General features: G+C 43.8%; 1 protein-coding gene across 1 annotated transcript in view; it reads right to left on the bottom strand.

The window, feature by feature from the left end:
- Nucleotides 1-1,899: 1,899 nt before the first annotated feature.
- The window catches only part of KIF26A (kinesin family member 26A), a gene marked incomplete at its 5' end in the record, with an annotated part of 161,640 nt that continues 143,443 nt past the window's right edge, over nt 1,900-20,096 (bottom strand). Inside the window, 6 exons of the mRNA XM_074209275.1 lie at nt 1,900-3,786; nt 5,509-5,659; nt 6,126-6,146; nt 6,611-6,801; nt 12,284-15,608; nt 17,003-17,165. Coding sequence (XP_074065376.1) covers nt 3,623-3,786; nt 5,509-5,659; nt 6,126-6,146; nt 6,611-6,801; nt 12,284-15,608; nt 17,003-17,165 — 4,015 coding nt within the window. The remainder of the gene's footprint in view (nt 3,787-5,508; nt 5,660-6,125; nt 6,147-6,610; nt 6,802-12,283; nt 15,609-17,002; nt 17,166-20,096) is intronic.

Below are 20,096 nucleotides of genomic sequence, written 5' to 3'. Positions count from 1 at the left end.
TAAACCCTAACTCTTGAATATAATCTTTCTTCGTCTTCCATTCTCATAGCTGGACTCCAATCTACTCCTATATTCTTCTAACGGAGCTAATTTAAAGTTCAAATCCATTCCTCTGACATTGCCCTTCCAACTCTTCCCTTTGTTTCACTGAACTCTCCAAGGCAGGACCCAGGTCTTCTCTTCCTCCAACTCCATACAACCTGATAATGATGATAATGATGATGTTTGACCTTTGTTTTCAATAAAGACCACGACATTAGGGAGGTGATACCATGACAAGCATATGAATTGGATCTGAGTAAAGGGGTGTTATGCTAAGTTACCAACATCACTCTCTCCTCCATCTGGGTCCAATTGGAAATGGCCCTGAATGTGAGGCAGACAGAGTTAAGCTCAAGGTCACAAGCTAGTGTTGAATGTCTGAGACCAGGTTTGAATTGTCAGAATAAAGCAGTGTAACAAAATGGTTAGCGTTAGACTTCTCCATCCAGTGACAAAGAGGCAAAAGGGATTTAAAGTGGCCAAGCCAGACTCTTAATATAGGCAGAGTGTTTAACAATAAAACCAAAACAATGGTGCAATTTCACTGTGACACAATTCTTTCTCAACCCTAGAAGATATGAATTCAAATCCTACTTCAAGTAAGTCAACTGTCAGTTTTCTTCTCTGGGAAATGTGGTTAACCACTGGAGCTTTATTTCAATAGGGAATCATTAGGCTCCAGAGAGGTAAAGTGATTCTTTGCTCAAAGAATCTATATTTGACCAGAACACACACACACACACACACACACACACCCGTTCTGATCAAAATGGAAAATGTCTTGGAGACACCTGGAAAGTTCCCATTACAGGGGCCCTGCTAAAGATTCACATTCCATCTCCCACGATCAGAGTTAAAACTGAAAGGGGCAATAAAAGTCATTTAGCCCAATCCCCTCATTTCACTGATGAAGAAACTGAAGTCCTGAATGGTTATGATGGAAAATGAAGTTGATGTTATTTCATTTTTTGTCCTCTTTCTGGATTCAGGGACCTTGTGGTTTTTGTTCCAAGTCTGTATTTTTGTCATGTAAGACTTGGGATTGTGAAAAGAGATCTGCATGTATTCACTGGATCAGAGATGAGAGACTCCTCAGAGACCATCTATTTCAAACTTCTCAATCTACAGATGAAGAAACTGAATCACAGGGATGTTAAGAGACCCAAGTTCAAACCCCAGCTCTAATATTTGCAAGCTTCTTGAATTTGGATGAGTCACTGAACTTTTCTGAGTCTCAGTTTGCACATGTTTTGAGGAAAGTATGTTTTAACCAAAACAAGGGTGTTTTGAGGAAAATGTTTTATAAACCTTAAAGTTCCATAAAGCTGAGAGCTAATATTCTCTCCTCTGAACTAGTAGAGAGCAATTACTTTCTGAACCACACAGAGAGCACAGATCATTTTCTGTCTTTTAATATGTGAATATATGTATCTTGCCTGGTTTCTCCCCTCCCCCTCACTTACTGCAATGCAAATGCCTTGAGGGTAGAGACAGGTCTGAGTCAACTTTCAGAACTAGTCTTTCTCTCACTCTTCCTCTCACCTTCTCTTCTACCTCCCTTCTCTTTCTTAGTCTCTGTCTCCTCCCTACTCCATTGCTTTTTCTCTTCTTCCCTCCCTCTCCCCATAATAGTCATAGCTTCCCTATCATTGCTTCTTCATAGACTACACCCCCCCTGAAGGCAAGAACCATTTTATTTTCATCTTTGTATTCTTAGCTCCCTGTACCCAGAACATAAAAAATAAATGTTTCTTGATTAATTATTTGTAAAGGAAGCATCATAGAAATGTGACTTTTTGTTACTGTTTTCAAAAGCAAAAACTCATTAAAAAGAAGTGTTTAACAATAGATGTATCTTTTATTCACAAGTAAAAGTGGGGATGCCATGTTATCATACACATTTATACAAAGGCTCATAAAACCCCTATAAATCAAAATGGTCAGAAAATATGATTCATATGAAATGGGACCTTACATACAGTACTCAGCCCTGGGAAATTTTTTTTTTACTTTTTTCCTTTTTTTTCCTCATTTGGCAACAATTGATTGGCCCAAGGGCCCCCCAATTAGAGGACTTCTGGGTCAATCTCTTTCCCTCCCACACCTCCCTTCCCCCCACTCCATCCTCAGCACAAACTCATGCGGCCGTCCATCCCACTCAAGTCCTGAGCATTCATTCATCATTACAAAAACTGGGAAAAGATTGATTTTTTTGACTCCAAAGTTTTTGATGCAAATATTGGCTTCATGGTCAAAACGATAGAAAAATATGAACCTAATGAAACATTTACAAAACTCTTTCCCACCCCCCAACATTTTTTTTTTTTGCTGGTTTATTTTGGTAAGAAATTGGAGGCTCTATTCCTGCCAATGAAGAAGGCTCTTGGTGCTTTTTGCTAAGCCCTTGGCCACTGTTTCCCCAAGGGGGAAGAACAGATTTGTATAAAATGAGGTTAATTCAACCACGGATGAGCTCATTCCATAGTTAACAATCCTCCTTGGCCCCAAATATACTTCAATTCCCACATTTACTTTCATCCATGTGGGTCCTCCAACAACACAGTTCCCAACCCCTCTCACAATTTTAGCAGACAGTCTTTATGAGTTGCTGTTCACCCCCTAAAATATTCCATCCCTAGTAGTTGATTCTATGGTGGGGTACCCTGGCCTTCACCAGGCTCATCTTCAGCCCCCAGACTGCCATGGAAAGCTGATACTCAAAGCTGTTCTAGCTTGGCTAGCTCTTCACACCCAGGCTTCAAAAGCCTAGGAGTCACCTCCACACTACAATGAGGCATCAGATAAGGATGGCAAGAAACTTTTAGTTAAAAAAAAATCAACCAGAAATAAAAGCCAATCTTAGTTCTGTTCTGAGGAGGGAATGAAAACTAGTCCTTGTCAGAACTCATTCCATGCCCTTTGAAAAGATAAAAACACACATAAAAATATCTTGGATCTGAACCCCAAATTAGTTTTCTGGCCATTTAAGTTTTGCTACATCAAACCACTTTTCTAAGAAACCAGAAGGCAAGGCCAGTAAGAAACAGTCATGTGCTTATTGCTGTCATTACTATGTTTTCACATGGGGTCAGAAAAACATAATACAATATCAAAGGTTCTATAGGAAAACAGCTGATGCCTGGGCTACTTGCTTCCAAATTTCTAGCACCAAAGGGAGAAAGAAAAATCCAATTAACATGAAAGGCACTTGGCATTGCTAGGGGAATGTCTGTTGGTGTTCTTAATCCTCAGTTCCTGTCCGTCCGTCCATCCGTCCGTCTGTCTGTCCATTCTGTCAGGCATGGTTTATTCTCACTCTCTATACAGTTTGGTCTTGAATGAGGCACCATGTTGATTGTGAAACATTCCTGTTCCTTGCCCACATCCATCCCCTCTCTCCCTCCCCCTTTCCCACCCTACTGTTCCTTTTCCTCTACATTCCTGTTCCCCTTGTCACTTTCTTTGTGGCATTGCAATCTTGGCACAACCAGGCATCGCCAGATTCTATTTTCTGTCCCTTCCCTTTTCTCATCCCTTTCCCTTCCCACTCCTGTCCTATCCTGTCCATTCTTGTCCGCTCTCAAACTTCTACTTCCTGGACATCTGACACACCAATGTCAAAGCAGGTGACGATCATGACATGGGCTTTGCACAGGTTCACACAGTGCTCGAGGTCTTCTGTAGCTTGTTCAAGAGCCTCCAGGTATTCCTCAGACTCTTTATCCAACTCTGGGTCCACCTCAACTGCAAATCAAAATTAAAATGGGGGTCAGAACATGGAATCTCCAGGTGCCCTCCAGAAGGTCTCCCTGACTCCACTATAATCCATCCTCCAATAGATCTTGGCCTCCCCATATTCAAGACTCTTCCAACTCCTACCAAACTCCCACTATTTTCGCTGTCTACCCCAGACTCCTGGAACTCTTTTCTTCACCTCTGCCTCCCAGTTTCTCTCACTTCCTTCAAGTACTGCAGGAGTCCTTTCCCAGTTGTGCCTAGCTGCCCTCCCACTTCTCTGAAACTACTTTTATTTGACAGAACAGATTTCATATGTACATAGTTATTTGCATGTTGCACAACATGTCTGAGGGCAAGGGCTATGTTTTTGTATTTCTTCCTACAGTGCCTTCATCCCTGAGACCATCTCCACACCCACTAGAAACTTGGACTGGCTCTACTAGTTTTGATAGGTGAATCTCTTTGCAGAGAACCAACTTCCTTCATTATCATCTCCTCATCTTATCTTCTTGTGGATAATCTCTCCCCTCTCATCTCCAATAACTGTACTCCAACACCTCATTATGTGTCCCCCCCACATTAGAATTCCATGATGGCAAGAAATGACTAAGCAGCTTTTATTTGTAGTCCCATACTGAGTGTTGTGTTTAGCACAAAATAAATACTTAACAAGTATTTTGTAATTGTCTATCCATCTATTCATCTATTTACCCATCCATCTATCTATCCATCTATCTTTTCATCTGTGTACTTATTCCTCTATCTATTTATCTATCTACTTGTTTATCTATCTTAATATCCCCAGAACTTAAGAGATCAATTAATAAATGTGTATTAACTGACTAACTGAGCGATGTGTCATATAAGCAAATATCCAAGAATCAACTCCTTAAATTCTTGAAACATCCATGATTTGGTCAATGAGATCCTTCCCATCACCTCTGAACAATTCATTTTTCAAATGAGGAAACCAAGGCTGAGAAAAGCTAAGTGACTTGTTCAAAGTCACATAGATATTAAGTGACAGAACCTTGATTTGAACCTTGGTTCTCTGATTCCAAATTATGATCAAGGATGAGTCACTGTCCCTTTCTAAGCCTCAATGGGAAGAAGAGCATGTATATAAGAAGAAAGTCCTTTGTAAACCTCAAAGCACTTTAAAATATGAATAGTTGTCATTATCTAGGGACTAACAATGAATAGCCCAGGTCCTAGTTCTTCCATTCTTTCTCTCTGATGACAACCATCCATGAATAGGTTCCTATTCATAAGCTCTTCTAACAGATTGGGAACAGGAAGGACCTGAGTCCAGGGACAAATCGTATTTCCCCAGGGTCTCAGTTACCCCTTCTGCAAAATAAAGGTATCAGACAAGATTATTTCTAAATACTCTGATACTCTGAAACTCTAGCTAGGTTGCATAGTCATGGTGGTCCTTATTCAGAAGCTCTTGGCACATTGTAGGGGAAGCTGCAGTGCCTACACTCTAGAGGCACATTTCCATTGGCCCTCACCCTAAGAGGAAGAGCCAGTAAGAATGTTTTCCCCTTACGGAACGTCAGACTATGCCCATCAATGCAAGATTTTAGGGGTTCACTATCCATTTTTACCATTCAGATGCTTCCCAGATTTAGGTTACATGAGAAACAATACGAAAAAGATCCCAAGACAGCTACTGAGATTTAGGAGGCTTGGAGCATCAGAAGGATGTTGTTCTAAGGCACTTACATTCTTCTCTCCACTTATTTGGATCCATCATCAGTCGACTCTTGGTCTCCTCCAGTTCTTCCTTCAAGAATTCATGCTTGGCCTCCATCTCCTTGATTCGTTGGTGTCTTCTTTCCAGGACCTTCAGTTTGGCATTAAAATACATCAGACCCTTTGAAAATAGAGAGAATTCCAAGGTTGCAGCTATCAGTCCCAGGCAGATGAGACCCTAAAGATCATTTAGTCTTGTCCCATTCTTTGCTAGCTGAGAAAACCCAGGCCCCACCACAGAGAGAAAGGGATCTGTCCAGAGTAACGCAGTGAGTAAGTACTGAGATCCTTAGTTCAAGTCTGTCCCTGGATTTCTTTCCTTTTTCTTCTCCACTGCATTAGGCAATTGAGATAGCAGTGGAAAGAGTGCTGAGCCTGAAGTCAGGAAGACCTGAGTTCAAATCATGCCTCAGATTCTTACTAGCTGTATGACCCTGAGCAAGTCACTCTGTCTCAGTTTCTTCAACTGAGTTCTTAAGAAGTCTCCCCATAGGTCATCTCTAATATTGATTTTAACTGAAATTCTGAAACTGCAGTCCTCAGGGAACTCTACCTACAACAATGTGAGAGGTGAACATGCTATTTACCTTTTCCACATCTTGGAAAGGCTAGAGGGGGGAAAAGAGAGGGGAAAAAAAGGAAAAAACTCCATCAGAAGGAAGCAGGTATTGGGCTGCATAACTTTCCCAATAACAGCCCCATCTCCCTCCCCACCACTGGGGAGGTCCCATAACTAAGGTTAATGACCTCACTCTGAAGGAAAGCTATTAAGGGGGGACTTGAAAGGTTCTGAACAAACAAAGTCAACTCCAGGGGGGCTCAGAGCAGACAACATCCTCATAATGAGCACGCACATTCTCTACTCATGTTCTCCGTCAGGTTAAACACAATTAATTGTGGCCTATAATGATGTTTCTCTGTTCACGGAGCCTAAACATGCAAAACAGTGGAAATTAATCATGCCAGGAGCTCTAATTGCATGACCATTTCCAATTGAACCTCTTCCTCCCTTGGGGACCTGGACCAAAAGGGTTATGAAGGAAGGGGGCTGCAGGAGCGGGGAGGGGCTGACCTCGGGCTCCTCCCGCCGGTGCCTCTGCAGCCGTTCCACGTCGTCAATCTCATACACTTTGATTTCAAAAGGCTCCTTCAAAGTGCCAGGCAGAGGGGGCAGGTCCACCCACTGACCAGTGGCACTAGGCTTCCTGCCCAAGGCTGCAGCATCAGGCAGGGGAGTCGGAACCAGACGCCGCCGCTGCAGACCTGCAAATACACAACCAACATCCCCCAGCCCGGTCAGTGATGTTCCCAAAGCTAGCTTTTTCCGCATTCTGCCAGGCAAAGGCAAACACACTTTTCCTCCTCAGATAAGAGCAGAATATGGACTATTTTGGAATGGTGATAAGTAATAGTGCTTGATTAGAAGCCCATTTGCATCAGTTTCATTCTTCTGTCCAATTCATTACTTTTTACTTTTATTTTTGAGTTATGGAATAAAACAAGTATTTCCATAACAGTATAATAAAGACTACATATGAAACTGCAAATCTACTATGCACAACTTGCTACTCCTTTCAAATATACCACAAAATTATCATTCTTTTTTCTTTTTTTTTTCTCTCCCTCCTCCCCCAATGAATTTAACCACCAGAAAGGGTTCAATTAATTTCTGTAATGAAAAGATTGCAGCTCTGGGGCCAGAGGACCTAGATTCTCCCTCCTTTCTCAAGAAGTTCAGTTCCTGTCTCACTATCTTCCCACTTTCCCAACTCTTATCTTTATATTAAGGGACTTCAATATCCATATTCATTTCAAATGCCTTAAGCTCCCAATCCCTTCTATTCCCATGATCTCCTCCTTCCTAGCATTAGGCTGGGATGGATCTCACCATTTTCTGTGTTCTATTTCTTGACTTTTCTCTATCTGATCATGTTCCTATCGTTGCATCTCACCCCTTACCTCATACCTCCTAAATCTATTTTTAATTCACATCCTGATCTTTAGTTCCTCCACCTTTCAATACTTTCTCAGGCTATTAACCCTCCCACTCTAACTTCACTGTACACCTGCTTCAATCCTGACCCCTCTGGTTCACCAATTCACCTTCTGCTATTGTCTTCACTCAAATTCCTCAACTCCTTGTCCTATCATCATTCAGGCCTTGCTAAATCCCTGGCCTGGGTTATTCCTAACACCCACTTTTTCTCTGTTCCTACCAAACACACCTGAAGGAAGTCATACAACTGTACTAACTAGGTAACATAAATTAGTTATCAGACTTGAAATGGGTGCTCATAACAGCTAGGTTTTGCTTTTACTCCCCTCCAAATGACTCCCTATCCCCTACCCCATGGAAATATTCCAAACCTTCTCTCCTCTGAAGACCTATTACTTTCACTGAGAAAATTGAGGCCAGCTGGTGTGAGTCCCCTCTTCTTTCCTTCTCTTCATCTCATAACCCTTTCACTTCATCACCCCTCCTTCCTTCCCCAGGCTTTGATAATGAAATGAAACTTTTTTCCAAGGTCAACTCCTCTAATATTCATGTCTCTACTATCCTTAAAAAAATCTTTAGTAGATCCTACCATTCCTTCCATTCCATTCCTGTCCTCCCTTTCTTAACCAAATTCCTAGAATAAGATTTTATTTTCCTCCACTATCCTCAACCCTTTGCAATATGACATGTTCATATTCCTCAACTGCATCTGCTTTCCACTGTTATCCGTGTCAATCACCAAATCAGCCCTCATCCTTCCCAATCTATCAGCTGCACCCAAAACTATTGACACCATCTCCTCTGGAATGCTCTCTCCTCTGAATTTTCTATATTTCTTTCTCCTATTTCTCCTCTTAAAAAAACAATCTGCTTTCCAGTCACTTTAGCTTGCTCATCTTCCATCTCTTTACTCCTAACTGTAGGAGTTACTGAATGCCTGTCCTGGACCCTTTTCCTCTTCTCTCTCACCTCTTTATTTCAACTGTTCCCCTAAGTTTAATTATAATTTCTTCACAAATGACTCTTCCCTGAACTTCAGTCCCACATCAATTGTCTATTGTGTAAGTCTAAGCTGTATGTCTCAGAGACATTTCAAATGCAACATTTCTAACACTGAGCTCACTCTCTCCCCAAATCCATTACCACTCCCAAAACTTCCCTAATTCCATCAAAGACACAACCATTTTTTCAGTCTCTCAGGTTTGTAAACTCATTGTTCTCCTTGACTCCTCATATCCAAGCAATTGGCAGTTCTTGCCAATTCAATCTCCACAACATCTGCCCCTCTTTTCTACTCATTAATATCTAATACCTTGGTTTTTAGACCCTTACCACCTTTGGCCTAGATTTTTGCCACTGCCACCTATTCAGCCTCTACCCAAATCTCTCCCTACTCTTGCCATCTTCTATGCTGTGGCCTAAGTGATTTTCCTTATATGTAAATTGATGACAATCCTTCCCTACCCAAGAAACTTCAATGGCTCTTTATTGCCTCTAGGATAAAATATAAAATTCCTTTGTTTAGCTTTGAACATCCTTAACAATCTGGTCCCAAACTCTCTTCCTAATTTCATTGTATGTTACTACTCTACCTGAAGCACACCATCACCTAGACAATTTGGCCTTCTTTCCATTTCTCACAAGTAATATCCCTTTCAACTCATAGTTTCTATCACTCTTTTCTTTTACCTTCTACATGAAGTCTTTCTTGATTCCTCCAATTGCTGGTGATTTCTTTCAAAAGATCTTTTATTTATTTCATTTATATTTATTCTGTATATTTTATACATATGCTTGCTGTCTTCCACATTGGAACTTAAGTTCCTTGAGAATGGGAATTGCATCACTCTTTGTCTCTCTTGGCCCAGCACCTAGTTTAGTGTCCAATTCATAGTAGGTGCTTAATAAATGATTGTTGATTGAATAATTGATTGATGGAAAAATATTAGCCAGTTTGAGCATTAAGCATTCAAAATAAGAGAGCCCATTTACCCATAACAGACAGCCATTATTGGAAAAGAAATAGTTTGTCATCTTTAAAGACCTCACAAGTATTTCCTGGGGCTAAAAACAAAATCGAATCCATCAGTGAGTAATACCCTCCTCGATTCGAGTGCAACTTTACAGGGCCGTTAATATTGATTTGTGGGGGAGGCTTAAGTGGGAAGGGAGCTCACGTTAGTGTGATTTATTTCCCACCCGGAGGAGGGACTCAGAAACCCTGCCCACAAAGCTCCACCAAGCCAGGCAGGTTAGCTCACCAAGGCTGGACAACCAGTTTGGAAAATGAACTAGACTACTGTCAATTTCCCCTCTCTAGTGACGCGGGTACCCCATGAGCCAGGGCATCTCCATAGGAAAGCAACAAGGATGGAGGGGGGGACTATGATTGGGTCATAAGAGAATGGAGGGGAATTAGGCTCAAGGAAATTGTGCACAAAGAAGAGATATAGGGTAGCCAGTCTTCACATATCTGAAGGACTGTCATAAAGAAGAAAAATTAGGTGAGTTCTGTTTGGCACCAGGATGCTGAACTAGGAGCAATGGGGAAAGTTTCAGGGAAGCAGATTTGTCTTGGTGTAACGAATAATTAAGGTGGTGCAGTGGATAGAGAGCCAGCCTTGTGATCTGAAAGATTCCTTTTTATGAGTGCAAATCTGGTCTCAAGACATTTAACCCTGTTTGCCTCAGTTTCCTCATCTGTAAAATCAGCTGGAGAAAAAATAACAAACCACTCCAGTATTCTCTACCAAGAAGCCTCAAATGGGTCAGGGAGAGTCAGAATGAAATGACTGAACAACAACAAAAAGAATAATTTCCTAAGAATCTTAGCTCCAAAGAGGAATGATCTGTCTCAGGAGATAGGGAATTTCCCGGGACTGTCTGGATGGCCACTTCTCAGGAATGGTGCAGAGTGGGGTATTTTTTCTAATAGCAAATGTGGACTAGAGATCTCTGGGGCTGAAGTTCTATGACACTATTCTTGGACCTGGAGAAAATATTACCTACCTCTTCCCTTACCCCCTCTGCACCCCCCTCCACAAATAAAGATTTTGTCCAGATTCCCTGTTACAAAAGGATTTGGTGAGAGGCATAAGACTGCAAAGAGAATGTTGAACAGAGAGTATAAAAATCCAGGTTCAAGTCCTAGACTCATCATTGACTAACCTGGTGACTTTAGGCAAGGATTAAACATAAAGTCTTTAGCTAGAAGAGGCCTTTGAAATCATCTATCTCATCCACTTTACAGATGAGGAAAATGAGAGATAGAGACAAACAGTGACTTTCTGAAGACCACACAGGTAACAAGCAACTGAAAATAAAGATCTGAACCCACATCTTCCGATTCTAAATATAGTAGCTAAGTGGTACAGTAGATAGAAGTATGGGTTGTAGTCAGGAAGACCTGAGTTCAAATTCAGCCTCAGAACTACCTTGAACACTAGAAAAAAATAAGACTAGGACTCAAAGGATTAAGAAATGTGACTCTGGGAAAGTCACTCTGCCTCAGTTTGTTATCCTAAAAATAAATGAGGATAATCATAGAACCTACCTCCCAGTATTTCATGAAAATAAGTAATATTTGTAAAGGGCTTCAAAAACCTATACCTCCATTGACTTCAGTTTCCCCATTTTCCAAATGATAGTGATCTATATGGTCCTTTCTAGAACTGATTTAATATGCTCTATGATTCTGTAAGCTTCAGTTTCCTCATTTGTAAAATACAGATATTCAAAATGCTTAACATGGATTTATCTAAATTATTACAGTTTACAAAGCATTTTACATCCCTTTCTTTTTCAAACACGATGAGGCATTTACTGTGTTCATTTTGCAGAGAAGAAAATTGAGGCTTAAAGATGAAGTTATTGGCCAAAGATTACATCATGTTAGAATTAGGACTTGCATCAAGTCTCCTGATACTAAGTTCCCTGGAACTTAGGCCAACTTTTGTTGGCTTGCTTGGATTTCACTGAGAGTGGATGTTGGGACTGCGCATTCCCTTTTGGAGGAGGGGAAAGGGGAAAAAGTTGGAGAGGGGCAGATTGAATGTTGCTTTTGAGCATGTAATCACGCAGGGTTTGGCTGAGTTGCCTGCCCTGAACTACAACTACAATCCTCGCCTCCCCCCCCCCCCGCCCCCTCTGGACTCTACACTTACCTTCACCTCAAAGACAAGGGGGCATAGGATGACTAGGACCATCCAAGCCCAGATAGGGAATGGGTTACTCAAGGCTGACATGAATCTTAGACTGAGGATGGATTCTGCTTTAGTTCAATGGCTGGCCTATAGGTTTTGTAAAAACCACTAGTGGCAATCCAGTGTGACTGTTTCTGGTTCTCTAAGCCTTAATTATCAAATGGGTGTCTAACTGGGAGCTGGGAAAGACCTTAACTTAACAAGGTCAGGGTCTCCCATTGCATCCGGGGTCATCTCTGGTTGTCCTGAGCTATATCTTACCACTGGACCTAGATGACTCCAAAGCAAAAAGTGAGGCTGGTGACATTTTCAAATCATGGCATCACCTTCCTGAAGTCATGATCTCCTTGAGAATATAGAACAAACAACAATAACCCCTACCCAGAAAGCAGTGAAAGGTAAAAGTCCAGGGACCATAGTTGAAGTTTCTTGGGCCATTTGACAGAGAACAGTGAAGATTAAAATCCCCATGCCCCCCACACCTTTTAGATGCTATCTAGGAGGAGAGAAGGTAGCAAAGTCTTTTTTTTAAGTTTATTTTTTTTACCTGTTGATCTTTTCTTGGGAGATTTCAGGCTTCTCATCCGGCCCCCAGGGGATGACAGTCCACTTTCACTCATGGAGTCATGGGTGGACGAGGCACTCCCAGTGGCTTCGCTGTCCCGGATCATACTCTCATAGCCACTGCTGCCACCACTATGGTAGAAGAGAGCTGTCCGCCCCATGGCCGGGGGCAGCTCTCCACTCAGCACACTGCTGTTGTCACTGCCATGGCCACTGCTGTAGCGCTGAGGCCGCCGGGGAGCTGTGATCTTGCTGTAGGGCGAGGGCAGGGCAGGCACTGGCAACTTCTCATCACCCAGATTCACACCACTATCATTTCCACTGTCCGAGTCTGCAGAGCTCCGGGAATGGTTCCCTTTGCCGGCGTTCCCGGAGGCCAGCTCATTCACGCGACTGTTGGCGGCCCTCATTGCCTGTTTGGTGCCCATGATGGTTCCCCTGTTGGGCTTGCTGTTGACTCCAGGCATGGTCCGGGGGGCCACCTTGCTGTTAGTGGGGCCACTAGCATTCTTCCCAGCAGGCTGCTGACTCAGTGACTTCACCGAAGAACTCAGAGACCGGGAGCCACTGGCCAACAGGTTGCGACTCTTGCTTCCTCCAGCTGGTGACTTAGTATTTGCCACGTTCTTAGCTGAGCCACCCTTACAGGGGGTCCCGTAGGATGTCGGAGACACAGGAGAAGGGGCCGCAGGGGGCACACCCAACCTTGGCACCGACCGCCCTTGCCTCCCGGTGCTGCTGCCTGCCCCATCAGCCTTGGCCCCCCCCAGGCCCAGGCCTTCACATCGCTCAAGGGACATGTGGCTTCCATAACGATGTACTGCCTCAGGTTTGGCCACTCTGGTCTTCAGACTGGATGTACTCTTGGGCAGAGAATGCTCACCCTTGAAGCTGGCTTTTCCTTTCAGGCTCTCAGGAGTCAAGCCCACACCAGGCCTGGGTCGTGGCTCCACCTCTTCTTCCCCTTTGGAAGCAGGAGCTCTTGCAGGGTCTATAACCCCCCGGGACGAAGAAATGCCACTTTTTTGCTCGAGGCTTGATTTTCGGACTGGTGGGGCAGGGGGTCCTGCCCCACTGGGCCTGGGTAAGAGACTTGACTTCTGAGGCGCATTCTTCTTCCCTATGGAGGTTTTCAGGCTGCTAGTGGAGTCAGGATAGCCTCGGGCCAGGGCCTCAGTGGGACTATCTCCATTTCGACTCACTGGCATCACCCCCAGAGTGGTGGCCCCTCTCCTCAGGGGTGGGATTTGGGTCATGACCTCTGGTTTCCTAGCATGGTCCCCAACAGATTTGTAAGACATTTCACATCCATCTACCACTCGTTGGGAACAAGCCAACATTGTCTGGGACTTGGGGGGCCTACACCCTGCAGCATCCCTGCATGGGATGTTAAAGGAGTCAATACCTACTGGAGGGTCACTTGGAGAGGACAGTGGGTCTGTGGAGTGGGTGCCTGGTGGGACATCCACTCGCACTAGCCACGGATCATCAAATAGCCCACCTGGACTGGGCAATTCATGGCTATGGTTCATGGCACCCATATAATTGGGGGTTGAGGTAGTGGTTCTCAGAGTCCGAGGAAGACTGGAATGGATGGTTTGCATCTTATGTGTCACTTGTGGATTCCCCCCTCTCCCCACCCTCCTGGGCTGACTGGGGATCCTGGAGACACCTGGGGTGGGGGCAGCTTTGGTAGACCCCAAGGACTGAGGGTTCTTGGCAATGGCTGGTGACATCTTTCTGGAGCTAGTGCTCTCTAAGCTGTCCGGCTCCAAGCCACAAAGGCCACTGTCATTCTTGAGGTTCCCTGGGGTAAAAGTGACAGTGACTCTAGGAGAGTCCAGGGGGAAGTTCTCCCCAGGGGGATCACAGGCAAAAGGAGATGAAGTTGTGAGGACCTCCCCAGGGGGCATCACATCGCCATCCATGGTGCAGAGGCTGACCTCACTTAGCCAGGAGCTGATGGAAGAGCGGCGGCTTCCAGAGGGGAAGGCTCCCTCAGTGAAAGGCAAGACAATGTCAATGTTCACACCAGATGCCTGGGATGTGTAGGCATCGAATTCATCATTGATGCTACTGATAATGCTGACTGGGCGGGACCCCGAGGCCAGGGCCTGCAGGGAGCAGTCGCTGTTGAAACTGATGATGCTTGTGGGCCGGCCAGAGTCTACCATGCCACTGATGGATAGTTCCTCAACCACTGTGAACACCAGCTCATCCTCGCCATTCAGCTCCACCGGCTGCTGTAGGGTCACTGTGGTTGTCAGGATGTCCCGGTCAAAGCACTTACCCCGGAAAGCTGAGTGGAAGCTGTGTACCTCCAGGGTGCTGGTAGATGGATGGGGGGATGCTTCCTGGGCAGACGTCATCTCCCCTGAGCTCACCAGTTGCTTGCTCATTCCCAGTGGAGGTGTCCGGACCCCACTGTCATCCAGCTTGGAATACATGTTGCTAGGTGGCGTAAGGTCCTTCTGCTGAGGGGGTGGGGGTGCTGGGCTGGGCAGAGGTCGCTTTCCATACATGGCCTTGTCCCTGACAATGGGCTCAGTGGTGATGCTACAGTCTGCGCTCCTAGTCACATCGAGCTTACAGGATCTTGACTGGAAGGCTACATCTTTCCCACCCTCTGAGACCACATCTGATTTTTTCCCATCCCCTCGAGTCACAGGATTGGGGATATCCATTTGGCCTTGGGAAGGGCTGTTTCCTGGGCAGGCACCATTACGGGGAGATCCAGCAGAGAAACGGAGACCAGGCCCCTTTTTGGGGGATGCTACCTCCATCAAAGCAGGTTTCTTGCACCCTCTCAGTGGGGAGGGTGGCTTCTCTTTGGCTGACTTGGCCAGGCCAGCTTCCATGCTGCCTGGACCACTGCCATTCCCAACCCCAGGGGAGTCAGCCCCACCAAAGCGAGCAGGCTCCTCACTCCCATCGATGCACTCCAGTCTCTCCTGCAGCTCGGCAAATGTGTTACACTTGAAGTGGTCCTTGTCTGAGCTCCACGGGCCAGCCGGCCCATCCTTGCTCCGCTTCCTATTGAGTGATGGAATGATGGGGACAAACTCGGGGGGGCCCTCATTGTCTGTGAGCTCACGGTCAGACAGTGCAGCCCCATTGGGCCCCACGTAGATGACGGTGTCACAGGATTGCTCACTACTGGAGGAATAATCAGGGTCACTGGAGAGACCCAGGCCAGGGAGGTCAGGGTCCAAGGCCACCGTGCGAGGGTGAAAAGGTCTCAGATGAGGGGGCCTCCGTACTCGGCCCTCCTCACAGGAACTCTCTCCTCCTGAAGAACTGGATGCATACTAAAACAAAATGAAAATACCATCATCAGTTCAAGTTTCAATGTGCTGTCCTGGCCTCCGTTCAAGACTACAAACCTAGCTCTCTACAAACCTCAGTTTTCTTATCTGTAGATAAAGTTGAACTAGATGGCAACATTGTTTTTTGAGTGATTTCAGTATTGTCTAGTTCTCTGGGACCCCAAGATACTAGAGGGGTTTGTCAGTTCATTTTACAGATGAGGGAACTGAGGCTTGCCCAGGGTCACCCAGCTAATAAGTGACTTACGCCAGATTTGAATGAAGGAAGATGAGTGCCTACCTCAGGTTTTCAATTCTAATGTCCCATGTTTTGATCACCCTCCCATGTTCTATGTTCTAAAATGTCACCTCCCCCTACCTCTTAAAGGTTCTTCATCTTCCAAGGTGCCTCAGCTCTGACAACAGACCATCAACATTCTCAATACCAAAGTTAGAATTTAAGGAGTATGGGGGGAACAAACAACAACACCAACAACAAAAACTGGTTGTACTTCTATGGAGCTCAATAGTTCAGCACTTATTATGGGTATTAACTCATCAGAGCCTCCACAAAACTCTAAAGTTAAAAGTTTCAGAACAGGCTGAGACCTGCCCTGGTAGAAGGGGTTTCTCACCCTATGCTATGGACTCCCAGGTCTGGTAAAAATAAAGATAATAGGGACAGCTAAGTGGCGCAATGGGTAGAGATCTGGCCCTGGAATCAGGAGGACCTAAATTCAAATCCAGCCTCAGACACTTGCTATGTGACCCTGGATAAGTCACTTAACTCCAATTGCCAAGAACAAAAATAAAACAGGTAATAAAATGGGGAGGCAGGGGCAGGAAGAATCATGTTTGCTGTGACAAATTTTCTAAGGTTTAGGGGAGATTCAAATGAAGTTAATTGCTCCGTCCATTGCACCACCTGGCCATACCTACAATTATTACTATTATTTTTTTCTCTTTTTAATTTCAATTTTTTCCTCTCCCCTTTACTTTATCACTCAAGTGAGTCTATATTTTTTGGAGGGAGGGGATATTTAGTTTACTCTTAAACAAGAATATTTTATTAATATATAAAAAATATTATTTGTACAAAATGAGAATAAATATTAAATACAAAAAAACAAAAACAAAAAAATGAAGTTAAGTGCTATAAGAATTATCATATCATAAAGAACTTAGAAGTCATCAAGTCCAACTCTTCCATTTTGCAAAAGAGGAGACTGGGGTCCAGAGAGGTTTAAGTAAACTGTCCAACCACCTTAAATACAACTCCAAGCTAGGCCTCAGTCTTCCCACCTGTAAAAGGGGAAGGTGTTTTTCTGACCCATGAAAGTGTCTGTGATTATGGTGATTCTGAACCAGAATGAACCCCAGAATCAGGGTTCACATACCTTGGACTTTTTCTTCCTCATTCGGTGGATGCGGGAGGCGAGTTGTACTGTGGTGAGGGTCTCCGCATAGTTGGCTGGGGAGTCAGAGATGTGGGCAATCATGGTAGTCCTGCAATTGATGTTGCCCAGAGACTCTCTAAGGAGCATCGTCAACTTGTTGTCTCTGTGGAACATAGGGAAAGTCAATTCCAAGGCCGTCCTGATCTCCCTTCAACTGACCAGAAGTGAATCCTCCTTCTGGAAATCCCTCATGCCTCCCAAGCTGACCTACCATGGATTTAATCACATCCAATGCCTACTGTGAACAAACCTGCATTCATGTAACAGGATGGCAAATTTAGAGTTGAAAGGAATGTCACCAAGAAGTTAGGATCATACAGCTAGTGCTTGAATCAGAATTTGAACTCAGGCCTTCCTTACCCCAAGTCAAGTGCTCTATCCACTTAGCTGCTCGATGAGGAGTCATGGGAAGTATTAGATTTGGGGGTTCTAGAGTACTGACACCTAATAGTTATGTGACCATGAACAAATCACCTGACCTACTGACTTCATAGATTTCTTGGGAAGGAAATGAGTCAAAAACTTCAAAATGCTAGAAGGACATGGGATATTATCGCTATTGTCTTCAACCTTTCAGAAGGATTCTTAGAGACCACTGAGTAAGAGAGAGAGAGAGAGATGATAGTTACAGCTGCCTACTCCTGACCTTAGGACCACCAGAGGGGTCAGGGCTGCTGACCTTTCATAACTGCTTATGTTTCCTCCTGGGAAGGCACACCAATTCCAAATCCACTCTTGAAAGATAATCAAGAAGGTTGGGAGGAAGAAAATATTACAAAAGTGAAGGTTGGAAATTATTTCTATATATATTTGGAAAAATAAATAGATACATTTTTTAAAAAAGATAATCAAGTTCACCCTTATCATTTTACAGATAGAGAATACATGGACAAGAGTAGTGGGGAGATACAGGGGGAGTAACACTCATGAGACCTGGAGCAATGAAGGAATTGGCCTAAAATCAGATGGACAGCACCTTTACACTTCCTGATACCTGTTTGATGATGATAACGGCCCTAGATGGGGAACTAGAGCAGAGATTATCATCATTTTACAGATAAGAGAAACTGAAGCCCAGAGTGATTTGTCAAAGGTCACACCAGGAAGTCAGTGTCAAAGGCAGAATGAAATCCTGTTCTTCACATTCTTTCCTTGGGACTCTTTCCCATAAGCTAGACAGACAAGATCCAACCAAGGCAGGCACAAAGCCAAGAAGTGATAGATGCCAAAAGTAGACCAGAGAAGGAACTAGCCTGGGGACATATAAGAGCCAGGGGGTCGTATCACCATCTACCCAATTTAATGGCAGCCAAGTGGTGAGGTAGATCACTGAGTCTGGAGTCAGGAAGACCTGGGTCCAAATTAGGCCTCAGATACTTCTTAGTTGTGTGACTCTTGGTGAGTCATTTTACCTTTGCTTGCCTCAATTTCCTCATCTGCAAAATGGGAATAGCCCCTGCCTCTTAGGATTATTGCGAGGATCTAATAAAATAATAATTATAAAGCATAGTGTCTGGCACTTAGAAAACACTATATAAACATTATATATTATTGTTATTATTATTATTATAATGGCTAATTGAAGCAGTGAGCATGTAGCAAAGTCTCTTTCTCCATCAATGCTAAGCCATCACAGACCAGAGTCCCAGGTGGCACCTTCTTTATAATAAAAAATGTTAAATGAATCTAACATTTACCAAGATCTCATTTTCTCTGGGAATCCCCTTGAGCCTTCCTACAAGCCTGAACTAAAGATTTGAAAAATAACTTTGGATAGCATTCACTAGGCATTATCATGCAGCATGGGAAGACCAGAGGCATTATTATTTGTCTAAAGTTCACTGTGACTCATAAGATCTCCAGGTTAGAAAGGACCCAGTAGGTCTTTTAAGCCAATCCACATATGAACAAGAACAATTCCTTTCTACAAAGTTCAGGGGACTACCTGAACAGCCCTAGTAAAGAGAAGTTTACTAACTCCCTGAGAGACATTCCCATTTTAGAAAGCTAGAGTCAGGATTTTTTTCCTTTACACCAAGTCTAAATTTATCCCTCTGAACATCTCCCTACCTACTTGTTGCTCCCAGTTCTGTCTTATGAGGTCAAACAGAACAGATCTAATCATTCCTTTTCATGACAATCTTTCAAATACATGAAGGCAGTCATCACATCCCCCCCCAAGTCTTCTCTTTGTCAAGTTAATCATCCCTGAATTCTTTCAATCTATCCTCACATGACATGCTTCCAATCCCATCCCACCCTCCTTGTCCTCCTCTGAACATGTTCCAGTTTATCAATGTCCTCTTTAGAAGGTAAGATCTGGTCCTGAAATCCAGATGTAATCTGGGATAGCAAGTCAATCTCCTCCTACCTAATCCCAGCTTTGATACTTCTTCCATTAATGCAGCCAAAATCTGAACAGCTCCAATATTTTATAGGTTGTCACATCATCCTGTTGGCTCATATCAAGTTTATAGCCCTCTAAAACATCCAGATCTTTTTCACATGAGCTGTTATCAATGGGGAGATATGGGGGGAGTAACACTCAGATTTTGAATGTTTTGGGACTCAATAGACTGAGCTAAAACAACCCAAATGAAAAATCTGAAGGGCAAAAAGAGACATATGGTGGATTACATTTCAAGTTCAAACCTTCACCTGCATTTAGTGCCTATCCATATAAAAGGCAGCCAGAAAGGAATATAGACATGAAGGAATATAGTTTAGCCTCATTTTACAGATGGGAAACTGAGGCTCAAAAAAAAGACAAACATACTTGATTGTAGGCCACAAACTGAATTAGAGGTAGAAGCAAAACCCAAACCCAGGTTTCTAGACTCCTTAAGCCTTTTGGTAGGAGGAAAGTATTTGCAAAATACAAAAGACCTGTCTGGAGCCAGTGCAGATGACAAGGAAAGGTCACCTTACCCAAGCTTCCTTGACCACAAACTTTTTGTCTCACCTGGAGCTTTGCCAAATAAGAGATACTCAAAGGTTTCAAAGTTGTGTTATAAATGGGAATATATGGGCTCTA

This window comes from Macrotis lagotis, chromosome 1, assembly GCF_037893015.1.
Source record: "Macrotis lagotis isolate mMagLag1 chromosome 1, bilby.v1.9.chrom.fasta, whole genome shotgun sequence".
NCBI classification, from domain to species: Eukaryota; Metazoa; Chordata; class Mammalia; order Peramelemorphia; family Peramelidae; genus Macrotis; species Macrotis lagotis.
The sequence above is the reverse complement of the archived record's forward strand: the minus strand, read 5'-3'. Positions and strand labels throughout refer to the sequence as shown.